The sequence below is a fragment of the Podarcis melisellensis genome (genome assembly GCF_964234715.1).
Source record: "Podarcis melisellensis genome assembly, chromosome: 1".
NCBI classification, from domain to species: Eukaryota; Metazoa; Chordata; class Lepidosauria; order Squamata; family Lacertidae; genus Podarcis; species Podarcis melisellensis.
The window spans coordinates 34,852,180-34,873,110 of NC_138528.1; the positions used below are offsets into that span (position 1 = coordinate 34,852,180).

Here is a 20,931-nt window from a genome sequence, read left to right on the forward strand (position 1 = left end):
GTATAATGAAATCAGCAATCATAGTTCTGGATAGTGGGCAAAAACTAAAAGTGCTCACCACGCTGGGAAACACAGGGCAGTATCCAACCAAGTAATTTTGAGAAGGTAAAGATTTCCATTTGCACAACAAAACTTCTACTCCCTCCTCTTCTCAAGCACCCCTGATACCTCTTCATATTTGCTCTGGGGGGTAAGGGGTACACCCAGAGCAGATTTAGGGAACAGGCAGTGAAAGGAACGGTATGGGAAATTCCACTGAGCAGCTGGAAGTCATTGTGTCAATGGAACTACTTGGCTGGATACCTCCCACAGCAATCTATTTATTTCTTAGCACATTTTACAAGCTTATCAGCGAACCACACGTTGTTTAAAATTATATTTAAGAACACACAAAGTTGCTTAGACAAAGTGCACTCCGAATTCATCCTTTGCATCTCCAGACCAACTTAGTTTCAACAAGATTAGTATATCAGGTGCCTTCACACTCTCTGATCTGAAACACAATTACTCTACAGCCAAATTTAGCTGCAGCTTAAAGTTTCAAGCCACAGCTTTGAGTTTCTCATACCTGATGTCATATATAGTGTCAAACAGGGGAATATGGGTGTGGTTAGCTCAAAATGGTCTGGTGAACTTATTTGGCCCACAGGCTGAAGGCGCTCTACTCTTGCTATTTATCTAAAGCATGTGCTCTGCCAGCAATAACTTGACTTCACCATCGGAATACATCATTTCTGCTACTACTTGCATGCATTGCCTTTGGAGAATGGAGGCCCCACATTTCACACCATTACAACATTTTCACAGATTATTTTCGCAAATTATATACTTGTTCTCTGGCCCTTCAGACCCTGAGACTATGTCACTGAGAACAATGGTACTGAATCAGTCACAAAATAGGTGGAAATGTTGATGGGAAACAAAAGCATTTTAGATCACACAAGGCTAACTGGCTGTCTAAACACAAATTCCAAAAAGAAACTAGTGAGTCAGCCTGATGCAATGAGGTTGGCTGCTTACAGACCATACCTTTGAAGCATACTCAAAGAACATTTCTCCACCTCAAAGAATGCCCTGAAAACCTCAGTTTTCAAACATAATCCGTTCTGGAAGACAGTTCAAGTTCTGAAACATTCAAAAACCGAAAAAATGCCATGTGGCATGTTCGACTTCTGAGGCGTGTTTGAAAACCGAAGCATTTATTTTTGGGTTTACGGCATTTGAAAACCGAAATATTCGTCAACAGAGACATTTGAAAACCAAGGTGCCACTGTAATGTGGTCCTAATATGTTTTAAAGGTTATAATGTAAACACGGCCATTGCTTTCCCTCCTCCACTGCATTTGCTGGCCACTAGACATCTCACAAGGGACGCGGGTGGCGCTGTGGGTTAAGCCACAGAGCCTAGGACTTGCCGATCAGAAGGTCGGTGGTTCGAATCCCCGCAACAGGGTGAGCTCCCATTGCTCAGTCCCTGCTCCTGCCAACCTAGCAGTTTGAAAGCACATCAAAGTGCAAGTAGATAAATAGGTACCTTCTGGCAGGAAGGTAAACTGTGTTTCCGTGCACTGCTCTGGTTCTCCAGAAGCGGCTTAGTCATGCTGGCCACATGACCCGGAAACTGTCATCCGGCTCCCTCGGCCAAAAAAGTGAGATGAGCGCCGCAACCCCAGAGTTGGCCACGACTGGACCTAATGGTCAGGGGTCCCTGTACCCTTTACCTAGACATCTCACAACAGCAGTGTCTGAGAGCACTCTCTATGAAAACTGCATCTGCAGCAGCCCAACTTCCCATGTTCTCATCCAGCAGCATCAGTATGGCATAGCTACACGTATTTTGAGTGATAACTGCAGGGGTGGCTGTAGGCCAATTTAAGGTCAGAAGCATTTAAGGTCAGAAGGTGTGAAGGCACATGCCATACCAACATTGCTGAAGCTAGGTGGGTCTGGCTAGTGCCTAGATGGCAGTTCTTGAAGATCCTACTATGGCTGGAACTAGACAATACATTTCTCATATGACCATCTTTCCAGTTAAAGACTGGAAAGGAGAGCCATGATCTGAATCAGGGCTGCAGCACAGGAGGACAAGGTATTGCCTCTTACCCCTATGCAGGTTTTCTGCCAAAACTGCCCCGCCCCCTGAAGCAGCTATTTACTCTGCCCTTCTATTTTTTTTAAAGCCATTTCCTGCATTTTCCACTTAGTTAATTTGTGGCTGAGATGAGATTCAGACCAGAGAGTTCCAGGATCAGGCTCTTAATCACTAGTTTGCAAACTTCTAGATTAATTCACAAGATGCTGTTGGCCTGAGGAGGAGGAGTTGCTGCAATGGCAATGTCTGAACAAGAGCTTGAAGCAGGCTCCACATTCCAGGGCGATCCCTTCCCCATGCATTCAAATCCAGTTGCTGCATGTAGCAATTAAAAGTGCAGTGTCACCCTCACTTGGCAGGACTCAGCTTCACTTTGCTCACTTGATAGCTTTGGACTCGGACTCCCCTGCAGTCTAGGACAGAGCTGCCAGCCAAGCAGATCAGATTTCAGACTTGCCTTCCAGAGGTGATACTGAGGCTTATGCCTGAAACTCTTCAAATTTAACAACTCTGTATCTGGCTTCCTCCCCTGTCAGATACCTGCTTGGCAACTCTGGACAAGCCTCTCTCAATTTGTCTTACTAGAAAATTATGCATCTGGCTTGCTGGATCAAAGCCTCCCGCGAAAATTCGCAACCTTGCACAACAGGAACTGTAGAACAGTAGAGTGCTGCATGCAGGTCTGCAAACAGGGTGAAACAGAGTGCTAAAACAATTTTGCACATTCAGCACAGGCACCGTGGGCTTAGCTGCAGAGTCTCAAACACCGCCTTGCAGGTTGCCTGACACTGTATTTGGGGGGTATAACCCATGTGACATTACCACCATCTGGGTTTTCATCTTAGCTTTCCTGAAACTAAAAAACCAGATTTTTGCCTAACCAATAATAATGAAAAAAGGTTTCCTAAAATGATTACATTGCACTGTGACATGGAATGTGCATTTCATATATCACAGTTTTTGCTTATTCCATTTTTCCCTTGTCTCTTTAATCCTCCTGTACACCACTGCCTGTGCTCACCTCATTTCTTTTTCACTGTTTCTACTGTTCATTTCTGGGTGCAACTTCATCTCCTTTCCAGGTGGGTTTACCTGCAAGTCCCTTTGCACTCAATGCAGCTTACTTTCAAACAGGAGTGCCTGAGACTTAGGTGCTGGCACACCAAGCCCAAAGCCCCATCTTCTCTCCCTACTTCTCCAAAAGCTTTGCTGCTCACTCTTGTTTCAATGTGTGTCACTAGCCTCCATGTTCTCCAGCAGCCCAGACCCCTGCTTGCAAGAGACAAAGTTGTGAAGTGTGCAAGGAGGAACGAACACATTTGCATAGGAAAAGTCCCTTTGCACTCAGTACAGCTTACTTCTGAATAGAAGCGGATCATGTTGTGTTAGTAAGGAATGCAGGCTAGATTTTCCTTTATTCACTGAGGGATTCAGACTGTTGTGAGGGAATGCCCCCTGAAACACCCCCTGAAACACATAATGTGACATTACCCCTTCTATGACTGGGTGTCCCAATCTGGCAAAAACTTTACCACCAGAAAGCAACCTATGGCAGATCAACTGGTGCCCATTTCTCTATCTGTGGAGCAACATGAAGTTTCACTGGAGCATAGTAACCATCTAATGATGCCTCAAAAATACCTGGGGTGGGGAGAGAGAATTAACAGAGCGCATGTGGTTTTTTTATTTCTGGCAGAAACAGGGAGTGTCATTGGGTTTATGGTCTGATGGTGAAGAGTCCCTGGGCAAGTATTTAAATTAGCAACAGGACTCTAGATCTGAGAAACAAATAAGTAGGATGTGTAGTCCTGCTACAATGGAATGCGAGGACAGTGAACAACCAGCAGTGGTATGGGACCGGGGAACGCTGCAATGAACAAAATGGATTTGGAAAAGATTAATTTTTTCAAAGCTTATGCAGGAGCTTCCTATCTGTTAGGTGAGTACAGAAAGAGCTTGGACTCTGTTCAACTGCTCCTTTCCCCACTGTCTAATGTGCAAGAAGCACTGTGAAGATACACTGATCATATCCCTCACCTCTTAAATGTTAGCTTTCCAACAGTGCAATCCTATAAATGCTGACCCATATGTTCAGTGCTTTCCCCCCCTTAAAAAAAATGTTTAGGGGCACTCTTATTTTGAATCAAGAAAATCACCATTTTATAGTTCAAATCGGGAAAAATAAGTACAGTAAATGGGCAAAAGTACAAGGATTCACAAAATGTTTAGGGGTATGTGTCCCCCTGCGTTGTCCCCCCCAAAAAAGCACTGCATATGTTTAATGGGATGGGACTTACTTGCAGGTAAGTAAGCATAGGATTGAAAGTTTCATCTCATAACTAGCTAGCTATCCAGCATATACATTAATATATTTATATGCACACATGTGCTTACATGGCTGTGTATGCAAGTAGCTTCTTCTATTCTCTGCCCTCATGCCAGTCAGTACAAAAAGAAAACCCTGTTTGTCATGCAGTACAGAACGAATTTTCCTTCAGCTAGGACTATGCTCCCTTTTCCCCTTTCCTTGTGAGTGCCCAAATCATCCCTGGTATGTATGGTTACATTCACAGCATTGCAGTGGTCTGACTTCACTTTACACCCAAGAAGTATAGCAAGGCAGGAACTATACAGTTACATTTATTTCTGTGTTCTGCACAACATCTATAGCACTTTCTATGGTATGTAACAGTTTAACAGAAGCTGTTGCAATCCTTTGCAAATGTTGAATAGCAGTGCATCATTACCCAGGTGTCACTATTTCTGCAACCCATCTCTTTGAGGAGAGCAAACAATTTCTCATGCTCTAATTGTGTAACACAACTGTCTTCTGGGTGCAACAACCTCCAAGTATGGTGAACATTTTGTTGCTATATTAAAACACTGTGCAAGTTAATTAACCCGTCTAATATGGGCTGTTAATGGCTGTTTGGAATGTTGAAGTAATAGCTCTTTGTATTTTGTCGGAATTTGCTGACACAAAACTATCAGCACCAACATCCCACCCCCCAATTAAAGCTCATCAAAATTATATTGTTGATTTTAATCTGAGGGAGACTGTGTTAACAAGAGAGCTGGGGTAGAGACTTCAGTCTGACTCTTTTAAGTTTGAGGATCTCTTCAAATCCCAACAAAGCTTGAATACCAAATGTTTTCTAGTTCTAGTCATCTATGAGGACTTCTATATTTACAGGATTTCTCTATTGCTTTGCCTGATCCAAGTTGCCTACAGTAAAAATGAGTCATTAGTACTTACACATCACTGGTAAGAAGGCAACATGGCACACAAGGGAGCTCTCAAAAACAAGTACTAAAAATTAAATTCCCCATTTCATTTTCTTTGTAAAGTAATATATAATTGGACAAATTATTGTCAAAGCTCCCTGCAGGGATGCTTATCTTCTTTTATTTCTCTAAAGTTCACAGAGGAATTCTCAGGGTATATAAAATAGTCCAGCTATTAGGCAGAAATATAATGACTCTCTTTCACTGTTTTGCTTCTATGAAAACTATATCATGTGGGAGAAAATGCCACAGTTTAACGCTGTGTTGTGTGAAGAAGTACTTTCTTTTGTCTGTCCTTAATATTTCTTTCTTTTTTTAAAAAAAGATTTTTATTAAAGTTTCAAACATTTTACAAAAACAAAACTAAACAATACAATAATACAAACAAACAAACAAAAATAAAAACAAGTATAATTTCAGTCCCTTATTTTCTTATAACTTACCGTATTTTTCGCTCTATAACACGCACCTGACCATAACACGCACATCGTTTTTAGAGGAGGAAAACAAGGGAAAAAACATTCTGAATGAAACAGTGGATGTATCATTTTTGGGCTTCATGCTGTGGCCACAGACATGTGATCTGATGGTGAATTTGGGGTGACCCAATGCCAAAATCCTGAGAATTCCTGTGGATCCATGCTTTGTAACCACGTTTTTGCACCATTGCAGCCCCAGGCAACAGTGGGTGCGTGATTTTTGGGGGGCAGGCTGTAGCCATGGACATGCTATGTGATCTGATGGTGAATTTGGGGTGACCCAATGCAAAGATCCTGAGGATCCATGTGGATCCATGCTTTTTAACCACGTTTTTGCACCATTGCAGCCCCAGGCAACAGTGGGTGTGTGATTTTTTGGGGGGCAGGCTGTAGCTATGGACATGCTATGTGATCTGATGGTGAATTTGGGGTGACCCAATGCAAAGATCCTGAGGATCAATGTGGATCTATGCTTTGTAACCACATTTTAAGTGGGGAGCGAAGGAAAAACAAAGAAGGGACATTAGAGGGGTGTGCAGAGAAGCAGCTGGCTAAGAATGCAGGAGAGGGATTTAACGGGTTGGAGGAAAGAAAGGCAAAAGTTTTCCCTCACCTACCCACCCAAGCCAGCCAGCCACCTCCCTCCCTCTCTCTCTCCCCCTCCCCCTCTCTCTCCCTCTCCCCCAGCAGTACCGGAGCACAGAGACGACACTTTCCCCTCTTCTTGCCTGGAGGGGAGGAATGCAGGAGAGGGATTTAACGGGTTGGAGGAAAGAAAGGCAAAAGTTTCCCCCCACCCAAGCCAGCCATCTCTCCCTCTCTCTCTCTCTCTCTCTCTCTCTCTCTCTCTCTCTCTCTCTCTCTCTCTCTCTCCCTCCCTCCCTCCCTCCCTCCCTGCTCCCCCCTCTCTCTCTCCCTTCCCCCCTCTCTCTCCCTCTCCCCCAGCAGCACCGGAGCTTGCCTGGAGGGAAGGGGCTTTCCCTGCTCTTTGTTCCGTTTCAGCAAACACAGCAACGAAACAGAGGAGGGTGGGCAGTAAGACCCTGAGGCAGAATGCAGGAAAGCAGCCACTTCCTCTTTTCAGTTTTCCCTTCTCCGTGAAGCGCCGCGATTTGATTTTTGCATGATTTTTCGGCTCCAGGGACCACACATTCGCTCTATAACACGCACAGACATTTCCCCTTCCTTTTTAGGAGAAAAAATCTGCGTGTTATAGAAGGAAAAATACGGTACTTCCCCGACTTCCTCATACCCCCCCTTTCTGCATTCCAATTTCTAATTTATTAATTCAGCAAATCCTTTCCCTTATTTTTCATTTAATTCTTAGTCTCTCTTTTCTTTTTTACTTATCCATTACAGCTGGAAACCACATATTTTCTAAACCAACGTCATTCTAACATTCATTAATTTTGCAATATTTCTTAAGATAGTCCTTAAATTTCTTCCAATCTTCTTCCGCTGTCTCTCTCCCCTGGTCTGTCCTTAATATTTCAACATCCTGCTTCAACGAATGGCCCCTAGTCCTTGTGTTAAGAGGGAGGGAGAGGGCATCTCAGAAGCTTTTCTCACATGGTCCTTCAACTGTACACAATGAACATGTGGAGATGAAGCAGGATCATGCCCACTGTACATGCCCCGGACCTTCATACATTGACTGTGCCTATGTGCACAGAGCTCACACACATACAGAGTAACAACCATGCCACTAGGAATTAAGGTAGTAACAACTGGCCAATTGTATCCACCAGTTAAGAAATAACAAAATGACCATCCTAAACGAAGTTGGGAAATGCCATTAAAATCAATGAGCCTGCTCAAGCGCTTAGCTGCAGTTATTCACTTCAACTGGAATGAAAATAAACCATAAATATCCAGTGGACTCCAAACATTGTTACATAATTGAAAAACAGCTGTTGTAACGGGATGCTGGACAACCTCTCACTACTTTTTCAAAAAAAAAGAGGGTGAGAGCTGGGAAATGGGTCTTCTACTTGCACTTGCAACTGGTGATTATTGGTACCTTATGCTGGCCTTTTATCTTTCTATTTCTCACAGTGCACATTTTAAAACCTTTTGTGTGAAGATGTCTTCTTTCATAGGAAAAGTATGATTCATTTTTTAAACAAAATAAGTGGGATGCTTGAAAAACTGGGAAGTGAACCATATTCTATTTAATTATGTAAACAAACAGAAAACCAAGCATAGCTGCTTCGCTTTGGGTCGGAAAGCAGAGCCACATGTAAATTGAGATTTACATATATGTCTGTCTATTGAATTCTCCAAAGAAGCTCATGCACATCACGGAAAGCTTGTAAAGCAGAGGTGGCAGACTGTCTTCACAACATTAGGAAGGTGTGTGAGATGAATACCAATCATTTGTCTGCAGGTTGCTTTCTGTGCAAAGCATTTACTCACACAGAAGTGGTTGTTCTGAGGAAAACCATTTCTATAATTATGACCAGTTACCGAATCCATTATCTGTTCCTGTAACGAAGTGTATTATGAACTCATGTCGGAGTTCTAAGCCTTTTTTAAAAATGGTAGTGCTTATTTATTTATTGTGTCATTTTGCTGTATAGAACCAGACTGACCATTAGGTAGGGTAAGAAACCACGTCAGGAAACAGATGCTAGGGGCAGCCCATTTCCTCAACTGTTCCTTCTGAGCCTCTACTGCATGGGTAGGCAACCTAAGGCCCAGGGGCTAGATCTAATCCAGCAAGTGGTTCTCACAGTGGCAAACCTGGTGCCTGTGGGAGGCCTGCAAGACTGCGCGCTCTCTGCCCACCTTTGATTCCCAGCAACTGTTATTCAGTGCAGGTAAAACATGGCCATTGTGGCCGGTGTCTCCCAACACTCCTTTGGATCCAGCCAATCCATTACATTTCCCTCTTATACAGTAATGCATTTGCTTTCACTACTACATGCATCTATATGCCTGCTTTACCTCAGCAGATGCATTTGTGTACACATTACACCCCGCGTTGCAAAATTCAGAGAGATGTGAATTTTGAAGGATAGCCGTGTTTTGGTTCGCATATTGTTGTTTGAAATTTGTGAACTGGTGTAAACTCACATTTCAAGGTGACCTGAACCAAATCCCTCCCCCATGCCTAGTGGTACCCTCTCCCTCACAGGTAACATGTAGAGATAAAATACTTTTGCTTACTTTCAGCTGCACCAAATGCACATCCACATGCTTGCTGTCCGAGTCCTGCTGCACCGAGTAAGTCAGGTCCCTGACCCTTTCTGATGTCATCCGCAGCCATGTCTCAATCTCAGGCAAGTGGAGAACAATTTTCCAGTCGGCTCCCGTGTGAAGTGGAGGGGGCTTTTCATACTGTTGCCCGGAATCAATATCTTTCATGGCATCTTCTCCGCCATCTTGCTCGGTGGTGGGAGTCATGTTAATGACCATGGGAGATGCATCTGCAGCTACAGAATCCAGTTCCTGAGACCTGATGGGAGAAAGTGCTACTTCCATGGCTAATGTCGGGAGCTCTAGACCATAATTCTTCCTGCTGTGTATACAAAAGAGAAGAAAGGCAATTGTTTTAAAAGTGAAAACTTGGGTTATAAGTGTTCTGCCCACTCCACCCAAAATGCACATCAGTTTGGATTGCTAATAATATATCTGCTTAAGCTCAGGAAGGGTTCCACCTTAGCCTCAAAAGCATGAAAAGTAGCCCGTGTGCACCTCAAGCTTAAAAAATTAAATTAAATTAAAATTCTGCAGAAACACAACCCCAATTCAACACTGAGGATAGCTGCTATGAACCTTGCAAATTAAGTAGGTTTCCATAACTGATTTTGCTTCTGCTGGTTTTGAGTTGGCGTGAGAATTTACAGACAGCAATACAGCCTCTGACTACTAGAAATTCCCATTAGCACCCCACTCTCCAGTTTCCGATATTACCGTATTCATTGTTTATACATTTTCAAGCACACTTTCATTGCCAAAAGTCACATAAACTTGCAAAGGACGTGTAGAGTTGATGAAAACTGAGGTTTTATTAAAACTTGAGCATAAGTTGAGTTACATGCAAGGCTGTCTTTGGAAGATAAAAGTGAAAGAATAAAAAACCCCAAGAGTATAATGGGATGGGAAATGGCTGCCAGTCTGATAGCAAAAAAGAAAGAAAATTTTAGGAGGGGAAACAACCCCTCTGGTACTGCCATTGCTAATGGTGATCACCAACCTTGCAGAAACTGGAGAATTTATTTTCCCTTTTGAAGAAATTCAATGAAATGGATCCCAATTTTTCTGCCCACAAATACAGTGGGGAATTTTATGGGGCCATTTGCACACAGCTCCAGTGATAGCTATAGATAAAGGTCATACAGATTACTCTCCCCTCTTCTTCCTAGTCCAAGACAGCAGTGCAATATCCAGTCGACACATAAATGTTTGGGACTGAGGGTTGAATAGCCTTGCTGTGATGGACTATGTTTCTATCTGGTCCTTAAAAAAATAATCAGTGTAGTTTTATGCTTCAGCAGTGGAAAGCAGGGGAGCGGGGGGTGGGGGTGGGGGCTTCAAACCACTAAATAAATTTATGGCAAACAGAAATAGAAATAGAAACAGAAATATGTCAGGGTTCTGCTAGGAGAGACAATAGCCTTGTTTCATCCAATAGCCTTGCTTATCACTTTTATTAAAGGTTAGCTGCCTGAGCACTTCTATGCTGCAATGAACACTTTATAGCCATAATAAATACATAAATAGCAATAATCACAAACGCTTTTTAAAAAATCTCGCGAAAGCATGGGTGTGTATTGCTTATCCTCATGAACATCACTGATACTGCTATCTTTGACATGTGGGCAACCACATTTTGGCAATGAGTACCATTTGTGGAGGAAGAAGTTAGGTTTTTAAAAATAGTCTAAGATACACTGCATCATGCTGGGGGGGGGTATCAACACAGCAACAAAAGCTGAACCTCAAGGAAAGGAAACATGCCATATGCAACAATCAGGCAGCAAACATATGCACTTTTTATTGTGCTAAATACTGCTAATCTGGAAAGGTTTAACATGTTCCTAATGCAACACTTCCCAACACAAAACACTGGTGTGGGTGGGTGTGCTTTATGGTTGCAATATTAAACACATTTTCTTAGGAGTAACTCTCATTGGATTCAGTGGGACTTTCTTCTGTGTAAACGTACATAGGACTGAACTCTAAGGATGCAATCCTAAGCACATGCGTCTACTCCAAGAAAGTTTCATTGAGCACACTCAGTGCTTACTTACAAGGAAACATGTCTAGGATTGTGTTGAACATGTGGTTTTGACAAATATGCCATAATGTCCCATCTAATGGTGACAATAGCAGCCAAATAGTCCCCACTGAGTGTCACAGTTGCATGGTGCCATTTTATAATTTGAGAAAACCTTCCCCATTTGAGAACAAAGAAACACACCTATCTTAATTATTATTTGAACCCAATCTTAATTGTGCCATTTCAATGAATTTTATGAATGCTATTATGGTTCCTAAACTACTCTCAGCAGCATTACATTCTGAATGCTGGATTCTGATTAGGCCCACAAAATTCACCATTGCCAATCTGAGCATCGCTCACAGGCAAACTAATTACTTCCTACTGATCAATATCTAGTACAACCCCAGGAAGCACAACACACAGCACTTGCCCAGTGGCTATTGTATATAAAGCTGACTCCTTGTGAAACTCTCTAAGCTGATCCCTTTCTCTCTCTCCCCACCCCCCTCTCTGTGTACTGTATGTGTGTTTCAACAAGGAAAATAACACTTAACCACTAACATACACCTTTAGAGCATGTTTCTGTATAAACACATTAAGGAAACCTCTCCCAGGTTGAAAAGAGAATGTTGGAGGAAAATATTCTGGTGACTCTCATTGGCATGAGTAACTGCTGGTCTGCTTCCTCTCATTGCACTCTTGAGTCTGCACAGCACTAATACTACCGCTGTCATACTGGCAGCTATTAAAATTAAGACAAATCCTTCCTCCTATTACCCATAACAAAGTCACCATGAATCACTGCCAGTTACTGCATATTCTCTCTCTCTCTCTCTCTCTCTCTCTCTCTCTCTCTCTCTCTCACACACACACACACACACACACACACACAAACACACACACGAAGGCTGAAAGTCTATCACATTTCCACACTGTCAAATTTCTTACAAACATAATCAAAACATCCCAGGCCAGGGCTTTCCAGCCCTTCCCTCCCCGTTCCTTAAAAGCTCACACTTGCTTGCGGCATGTAGAAATCACTGAATAATTGCACCTAATTCACTACATGGTTTCCCAGAAGAACAAAAAGCTGCCCTAATCCAGCTCCCTAGATACAAAAGGAAAGCAAAGATCTCACACACATTCCCAAGAGAAATGGCATCATCAGGCAGTGTCCTCCCCGGTTTGTCATTCTTCCTACTAATCTAGGAACGCCAGGCTCCTCCTCCCCGTCCTTGTCTTCGTCCACTAGCGTTCTGCTTGGCAGAGCAAGGCAACTGTCGTGTCATCTCTACACCAACCTATAAACCAGGCAGGCAAGATAGCCGAAACAAAATGAGCTTGACGCACGTGGCAAAGTGGGGGGAAAGGCAGGGGAATTGCCGAGAGCCTTATTGCTCTGATGAAGTCAGAAAAGTAGCTAAAATGCCACCACAGGGTTTAAAGAAAAGGTTAACAAATCCAGCTAGGAAATTTTTAGTCTGAGCTAGAGAGTGTTTTGGTCAAGGCTACAGACTGTTCCAGCAGCTATCCGCCCTAATAAACTAAGTGACCACTCAACAGGATAATTCAGCCGTTTCTGGTAGTCTAATGCACTATTATCTCCTGCAGCTAAATGGATTTAAGGATCCATATTGCTCTGTTGAGAGCCTGCGTTTCCAGAGTCAGAACTCTGCCGACTGATTCACCATTTGTCTGACTCAGTAATAAGGCATTTCCACATATCGCAACTGCATGATAAGGCTGCATTGGAAGTGAATTATACATGATATAAATACATGGCACCTTTAAAAAGGGAACAAAACAGTTAGAGGTGTGATATAACCAGTGTAAAAAAAGAAAAAGAAAGTAAAGAAAAAGTGGGCATTTCCTAGGGTCGCCATATGTCCCGAATTTCCTGAACATACCTGGAATACTGCAGTCAGAAGCAGTGTCCAGGCAAAAATGTCCAGGAAACCATGTCGGCAGTGTTGCTTTTGCTGATTTAAAAAAAGCTCCAAACAATGGCAACCCTACATTTCTCCTTCTACATCTTACACATAAGCTTGACAGAGCATTTTAGATCTTCATGATCTATCATATATTTAGTTGTGCATCAGATGGTCACAGTCCAATCCATGAGTCTCTGGTATCAGAAATATCGAATTAAAGGATTACTGCATAGCAACATGCCACAGCTGTTCCATGCTGGCCTATTCACCTACCGAGCTGACCTGGAACATTGGCAGTGCCTGAATGCCCACACCACAGGGGCACACCACAAATACAATGAAAGAAACAGCTGGGCAAATGTCCCTTTAATACAGCGCTCACAAAAACACATCCCGTTCAAATGTAGGGTACAGATGATAACTGCTTTATCTGTGCCTCTTTCTTCCTCCTGGCTTTCTGTGCAGCTAGATGCAAAGCCTTTTATGCAATGTCTGAGATCTGTGCCCCCCCCCCTTAGTGCGTAAGCCAATAAGCTTTCGGAGCTTCTCACAGAACTTGGTCCTCAGATTACGCTGACTCAGCAATCCATCAGTGCACCCATCAGTAACAGTAATTGGTTCATGACAGACAAAAACTCATTAAGCATGTTAGGGTACAGAGAGGGGACATGTATCGATCAATGTTGTGTCCCCAGGATAGTGTGTTTCCTAATAAGATCTTAATTTCCTCCCCCCCCCCATGACCCATATTGTTAAAGCCAGCCTCCGTTCATTAGGCAGCCATCTGCCTATCATGAAAGCAATTCAGTTTCAATTCCAGAGATCTTAAAAATAAAGGCTGAGGAAAGGTATTTCGTTAACCACGCTCTCTTGCTGAATTTTAAATCAAGTTACGTAACAGCTGGTCTGGAGGAAACTATTTTTGTCCAGATCGCATCTATCCCTCATTCAGCTGCAATGCAACTAATCTCTTTTCCTCTTTATAAAATCTATAAAGAAGCTAAACCAGCTAACTTTGATAAAAATAGGAAGAGAATGAGAAAATCGATCTCTTTATTAGGTAAAACAAAACATTGGTCTGGTTCCAATGTCACACTAAGCCATGGCTTGCCACAAACACGCATGCTGCCAGAGATGAGTCCATGGTTACTGTGCCCTTCCTTGGTCAGTCCGCTGCTGAGCTAAGCCATGGTTTACTTTAGCATGACGTCTGAACCTAGGCTTCTGGTTTAGCTCCCCTGGACAAACCATGAGGTCATGGTTAGTATGGAGAAAGCTAAACCACACGACTGGATTTGGACAACATGATGCTAAGTCGAGCTATTGCTTGGGTCAGCACAGCAGCCAGAACAACAGGAGAGGGAAGAACAGCCGTGATCTCTTCTCCCAGAGCCTATGCGTTCACATTAACCCATGGTTTGGCTTAGCATGACATGCAAACCAGGTCATTATGCAACATACAGAATATAGAAATACAGGCTTGGATGATATTTCCCAGCTTCACAAGGCATAGTTTATGAAGCCAGATATAACTGTCAGGCTTCGGTACTCGTCTGTCACCCTTCTCCTCCTTTACTCAAATGCTGGCTTTGAAACTGCATTCCTCACTTGCACATAAATCTGAGTCACTGTTAGGCCTGAATCAGAGTACTCTGCCTGGTCTTCAAATAAGTTTTACTCAAAGCAGACCTGCTGAAACAGACTAACTTAGTCATGTTAATTAATTCCAATGGGTAAACGGAGTAAAAAAAAGTTGAAGACCTCACCCTGTTTTCATCTTTGCTCAACTAACCACGATAATAAATCTGAATTATTATGTTTGGTTTGGGCATGATGTGTAATTCTGCTGTAATTCAAGTGTAAAAGGAAATTGAAATTGAATTGTGTATGAGGAGAAGTGATGGAGCTGGCAAACCCTATGCTTGTTCCTGGCTTCATAAACCATGGTTGATGAAGCCAAGAAAGAACATCCAAACCTGGTCATACGGTTGATCCTTAGAACAATCTACCACAGGTACAGAATATTATTTATTGACATGTACATTCCACTACAAAAACCATTTCTTCAGTTGCTATATCTGCTGCTATTTATAAAACTTCATTTCCCCATTTCAATTAAATAATACACACTTTGTAGTGAGAAGGACAATAGCCAAAGAGTTGTGTGAGAGACCTGGGCGAGAGGCAGGCAGAAGCCAGAGAGGAAGAGTCATGCTTGATTCCTGTTTGCTTCAAAGGCTGAGACTATGGGAGAAGCAAGACCTTATGGGGTGTGAGTGCTGTTATCCTCTCCATCTTAGGCTCAGGTTGTATATATATGTAAATAAACCATATATCCTAAAGACAACACAGTCTCCATTGTCCCTCATTCCGAAGAAAACTGAACCCCTGTCAAGCGCATGGAACCCCAGGAATCTCACACCACTCAGAGATTGGGGTTGCGTGCAACATTATCTATCTGTAATTTATAGCCAAACACAAAGGAACACCACTACCACCACAAGATAACTGGGTAAAAAGCAATTAAATACCATGTATTTTGATATGCAGTTTCAAGAGGAAATTCCATCACATATAGAATATTAAACATTTTAGGAGTAGTTTAAGCATCTCAAGTGATGTGGAATTCATAAACACAGGAGGCGGTGGTGACTGGGTTGTTAATTTTTATATTCAAGTGAATTCTCATTCATTGAATAATAACTCTTTTTTTATGAAGCGGCTTCAGAATTAAAGAACTTAATTCAGATAATCCTCATCTTCCTTTACTCATTCCTCACAAGCATTCAAGCACAATGACTTATTTAACTGGCTTTTAAAAATCATCATCATTGTTATTATTACTCTGAGTTGATTCTGGCCTTATGATGGCCTTCCTATTTTTGTTTATTGCTGCTTTTAAAGTAGGTTTTATGTATGTATGTATGTGAAGAAGATGACTGCTAAATGCTAGTAAATGCAATTTGATCTACCTGGGCAGAAGAACATTTTCAGTTCAAGACCGGATGAGCTAGTGTTTTAGGGGACAAAAGGCATTTTTCTTACTTATTCATTTTTTAATTTATCCATTTATTAAATGTATATCCTGCCCTTCTTCCCAAAGGAGTTCAGGGTGGTAAACAACAAACAGTAAAACAATAATAATAAAAAAATCTTTAAAACATTACACCAAGAGGAAAGCAGTAGGAGAAGAGAAAGTGTGGGTGACCCCAGGGTGGATATCAAAAGAGAAGTCAAGGAAGCTGTGCTGCTCTGCTGCTCCTTTCTATTCATTTACTCTCTTCACACAAATGGCATGTAATAATAATAATAACAATAATAATAATTTATTATTTATACCCCGCCCATTTGGCTGGGTTTCCCCAGCCACTCTGGGCGCCTCCCAACAGAATATTAAAAACACGATGAAACATCAAACATTAAAAACTTTCCTAAACATGGCTTCCTTCAGGTGTCTTCTAAAAGTCAGATAGTTGTTTATTCCCTTGACATCTGATGGGAGGATGTTCCACAGGGCGGGCACCACTGCCAAGAAGGCCCTCTGCCTGGTTCCCTGTAACCTCACTTCTCACAGTGAGGGAACCACCAGAAGACCCTTGGAGCTGGACCTCAGTGTCCAGGCTGAACGATGTGGGTGGAGACGCTCCTTCAGGTATACTGGACTGAGGCCGTTTAGGGCTCTAAAGGTCAGCACCAACACATGTAAAGAAGACTTTCATGGTGGGTGACTTTATACACTTCCATATTTTACTTATGTTATTACCCTGATATCCCGCATTTCTTCCAAGGAGTTGAAGGTGGCCTAAGGCAGTGTTTCCCAACCGGTGTTCCGCGGCAGGCGGCGGCGAGCACACGCGGGGCGGCGAGCGAGCTCCCTCCCACATCCCATCGCCGCTCGCTTCGGCCGGCCTACTGGAGGAAGGCGCGAAAACCTCACGCATGCGCAGGCCTTCCGCCTGCGACAGCCCAGTAGGCCGGCCGAAGCGAGCGGCGATGGGATGTGGGAGCTCGCTCGCTCGCCGCCCCGCGTGTGCTCGCCGCCCGACTCGCCCGCCTCCCTCCCACGGCACACCAGCCTACCTCCGTGGGAGGGAGGCGGGCGAGTCGGGCGGCGAGAGGCGGGGCGGCGGCGGCGAGGAGAGGTCGCCCAGCGCGGGGCTCTCGCCGTCTGCCTGCCTGGCTGCCTGCGAGCTCGGCGGGCAGTGCTTCCGCCCGCAGCGCCCGCCTCGCGGCTCTCATTCCCTGCCCCTGCCAAAGCTCACCCAGCCAAGCCGCGCTCTCCTTCCTGCCTCGCTTTGCTGCCTCCTCCCCCCCCACCCCCAAAGCTTGGAGGTTCCCCGGCAGGAAGGAGGGAACTTAATCCTCTCCAAGGGCTGCAGAAAACAGACATGCAAATGGGGGCTTGCCAGCTCTTCAAGCGCCGCCGGCTTTCTTCGGGAATTACCGCCCGCCGAGCCCGGTAACGCTGACAGGCCGAGCCGCTTGGCAGCGCAGCCGGCAGAGTGTGGGAAAGGGCGGCCGCCACGCGCCGGGCAAGGCGAGACTCGACGGGGAGGACACCGGCAGCAGCGCCCCCCCCCCCAGAAACCCGCTCCGGGCAGGTAATTCACAGAGAGTGGACAGAAGGAAGCCTTAAAGGGCTTCAGTCTCCCAGAGTGGCGGGGAATAATAATAATAATGATAATAATAAAATTGACAGGGGGTGTTTTTCTAGGTGAGGGGGTGGGGACTGTAATAACAAAAAAATCAGCTCTATATCAACCGCTGTTTTGCAATGAGGAATTGCAAATAAGGAAGATCAAAAGGAGAATGTTTTTTTGGGGGGGACTCTCTTCCTCTTCCTCCTCCTCCTCTCGTTCTTGCTCCTCTTCCTGGCAAAAGGGCTGCTGAGACCCCTTCTCTCTTGGGTGCCGGTGGGTGCTGTGACGTTGACGCTGCTGTGGCATGTGCCTTTACTTAGCAGAGTGCATTCCCCTTTACACAGGAGGGGAGGGAAAACAATTGAAACTTACACTTTCGTGCGTCCCTCCCGGCGCGACGCTGCGCACTGACGTCACGGGGCTGTAATGGTGGTGTGCCTCGAGATTTTTTTCATCAAACAAGTGTGCCTTTGCCCAAAAAAGGTTGGGAAACACTGGCCTAAGGGGTTCTCCCCACTTCCTCTTCTATCCTCACAACAACTGTGTGAGGTAATTTAGGTTAAGAGTCTGACTGGCCCAAGGTGCTTCATGGTTGGGTGGGGATGTAAACCCAGATCTCCCAGGTCCTGGTCCAAAACTCTAACCACTTCGCCACACTGGCTCTCATATGATGTCCCTATTGTAATACCCCACAAATGTCCCAGAAAAACTGAGACATCCCGTTTTCCCCATGAGAGCACAGCAGCCATCTTGGGTACCACGATATCTCGTGATTTCACGCTGCAATCTCATGCAGCACCTCAAAATGCACATTTTTTAATGCAGTGAAAGTGCAAAGTGTGTCTTGTGGGCTCCATGACCTCTCACGTGTCATGTGACTTTCATGGGAGCACGACCAGGAAGTGGCACGTCCCAGTTTGGGACTCAGTGCGTTGTGGATTGCCCTGTGGACAGGGCACGTGGTCAAACTATGTAGCCATTTGGTGTCTTCCAGCTCAATTATTCCAGGAGGGATTTTGATTATTTATACCTCTGCCTATGAGAAACCTTTGCCAATCACAAAGTACAAGAGGGCCACAAAGCCCAGAATGGACCAGGGAGCTTGTCTCCCACACCCCTCAGGCAGATGTAAAGTGCAATGTGCAATAGCTGGTACAAATCTATCATTACAAAAGACACACCGTTGGAGGAAAGTGTGTGCATTTTATAACAAGCCAATGGAACCAGAACAGCTGTAATAAAAAGTGATCTTCACAGAATGTGTACTCTGCTGGAAGGCTTTACCGTGAAAAAATTGTTTTAAGTATCAGGGCTCCCTCATGTCTCAGGAGAAGAGACCTGTTGAGATGAGAGGATTTCCTATCCATTTTCGCTTGTAACACAAGCTGCTGTTACTCTCTGTGTCTTTCAAAAACAGAGCAATTGGGAAATGGCACAAAGAGAGAGAACAGCTTTAGGCAAGCAAAGACAAATTAGCAGCTTCTCGTGAAATTGACAAGAATACACCATGATTTTTAACAGCTAATTAATTATACCCTGACTTTGTCACCTTCAAGGCTGTGTTGTCCACATTGCCAGTCCAAAACCTTGAAAACAATTAAGCAGTTAATGCTGTGGCTTGTTAATATATTATGCCAAGGGTGGGATGACACTCTTTTATTATGTATTTATTTATTTTACAAATGTGTACATCACCCTAAATCTCCAGGAAGTGTTTCAAGAGTGTGACATTCTTTTCAGCACCAGACTCTGCTTTCTAAACCAGCTTTTTATCTTTTTAAACTTTCAGGCTACAGAAACTGGATGTTGCACACTATAACTGGCTCTTAGGATCTCTCCTGCGCTCACACTTAAATTGAAAAATCCACCTGGGTCACCATCTATACATGAGTTTGTGGGTAATCTTGTCATCTGTGCATCCCAGGACCTCCATACACACATCCCAGCAAGTGATCACAGACCCTCCAAGTGTCCCTATTTTCCAGGGACAGTCCTGGATTTACAGAAGCTGTCCCAGTTTCTGATTTGATCCCAGAATATTATGCTTTTACTTAGGATGTCCCTATTTTCATTGGAGAAAATGTTGGAGGGTATGGAGTTATGTGACCCCCAAGAAAAGGAGATAGGTATCTATACAACCTTTAAAGGACAGTCCTGTATAGGGGAGTTTTTAAATGTTTGTGTTTTTATATATGTTGCAAACCTCACAGAGTGGCTGGGGCAACTCAGTCAGATGGGCGGGGTGTTATTATTATTAAATAGGACATCCCTATTTCCATCAGAGAAATGCTGGAGAGTATGTGATCACCAAATTAAAATGAGTATTTTCTTCAAGTAGGAAATGCTTACTGATACACACGAAAATTTAATCAACCAAATCAGTGTTTTAAGGAACAGTTTTCTTGTTCCAGTACAGAAATCTGTGACTGTTTCTACACCTCTCCATGAAGCTAAAACAATTTAAGTATATCATCTCAAGGAGCTGGTGGAACAATACCAGATGGCTGTAATGATACAAAGCATTAAATGTATTCAGGCCAAGTTAAATTTCCCTGTCTTCTGTATAGCTCAAGTTATTTAAACAAAAGTAACAGTGGGTGGCTTGAGTCAAATTACATTCACTGTAGGACATCAAATGGTACTATAATTAACCACAAGATTTTGTACAGTTCTGGTTTTTCCTTCGAATAAATGATACTAACCAATCTATTGACTTGCACCTATTCGCATTTTTCCTCCCTTGACATCCGGGTGAACTTCATCAGCGACAGGACATCAAGAAAAATTAATCAACCTTGCATAATTAATTAGTTAAACAAGATATCTCAAGTATACTTTGAATGCCCCAGTAATTTAGATTAAACAATATTTTCAGTAAACTGTTCTCACTGTGTTTACAATGGCAAGGGATTATCACACACACAAAAACCCTTTTAATGACCACGATATTAAGGAATCCTATTTGTGTATTCATGAACATGGGCTATGTAATAGCTTTCCTCCCTGAATTGGCGTTTTAATGTGCTAAGAAGCAGCCTATGATGCATCACAGACAGTGCCCGATTTACGTATAAGCTAAACAAGCTATAGCTTAGGGCCCTACTCTCTTGGGGGCCAGAAAAAAAATTAAAGGGGGGGGGCTGATGTACATTTCCAAAATATAAGATAAAAAAGAAATAAAATGGCTTTAGATACCTATTAGGTCCATAAATTACCATATAGCAGGCTTCCTCAACCTCAGCCCTCCATGTGTTTTGAGACTTCAGTTCCCAGCATC

The 20,931-nt window shown here is 43.5% G+C and overlaps 1 protein-coding gene across 3 annotated transcripts in view; it reads right to left on the reverse strand.

The window, feature by feature from the left end:
* The window catches only part of AKAP6 (A-kinase anchoring protein 6), a 243,498-nt gene that overhangs the window by 195,104 nt on the left and 27,463 nt on the right, over window positions 1–20,931 (reverse strand). For 2 of the 3 annotated variants that reach the window (XM_081888748.1, XM_081888747.1), the window contains exons 1-2: window positions 12,226–12,302; window positions 9,025–9,376 (exon numbers count right to left, since the gene is read on the reverse strand). In XM_081888748.1, coding sequence (XP_081744874.1) covers window positions 9,025–9,376; window positions 12,226–12,275 — 402 coding nt within the window. In that variant the 5' untranslated portion in view covers window positions 12,276–12,302. Of the gene's footprint in view, window positions 1–9,024; window positions 9,377–12,225; window positions 12,303–20,931 lie in introns of those variants that run through there. The other variant, XM_081888749.1, reaches the window with a different exon arrangement.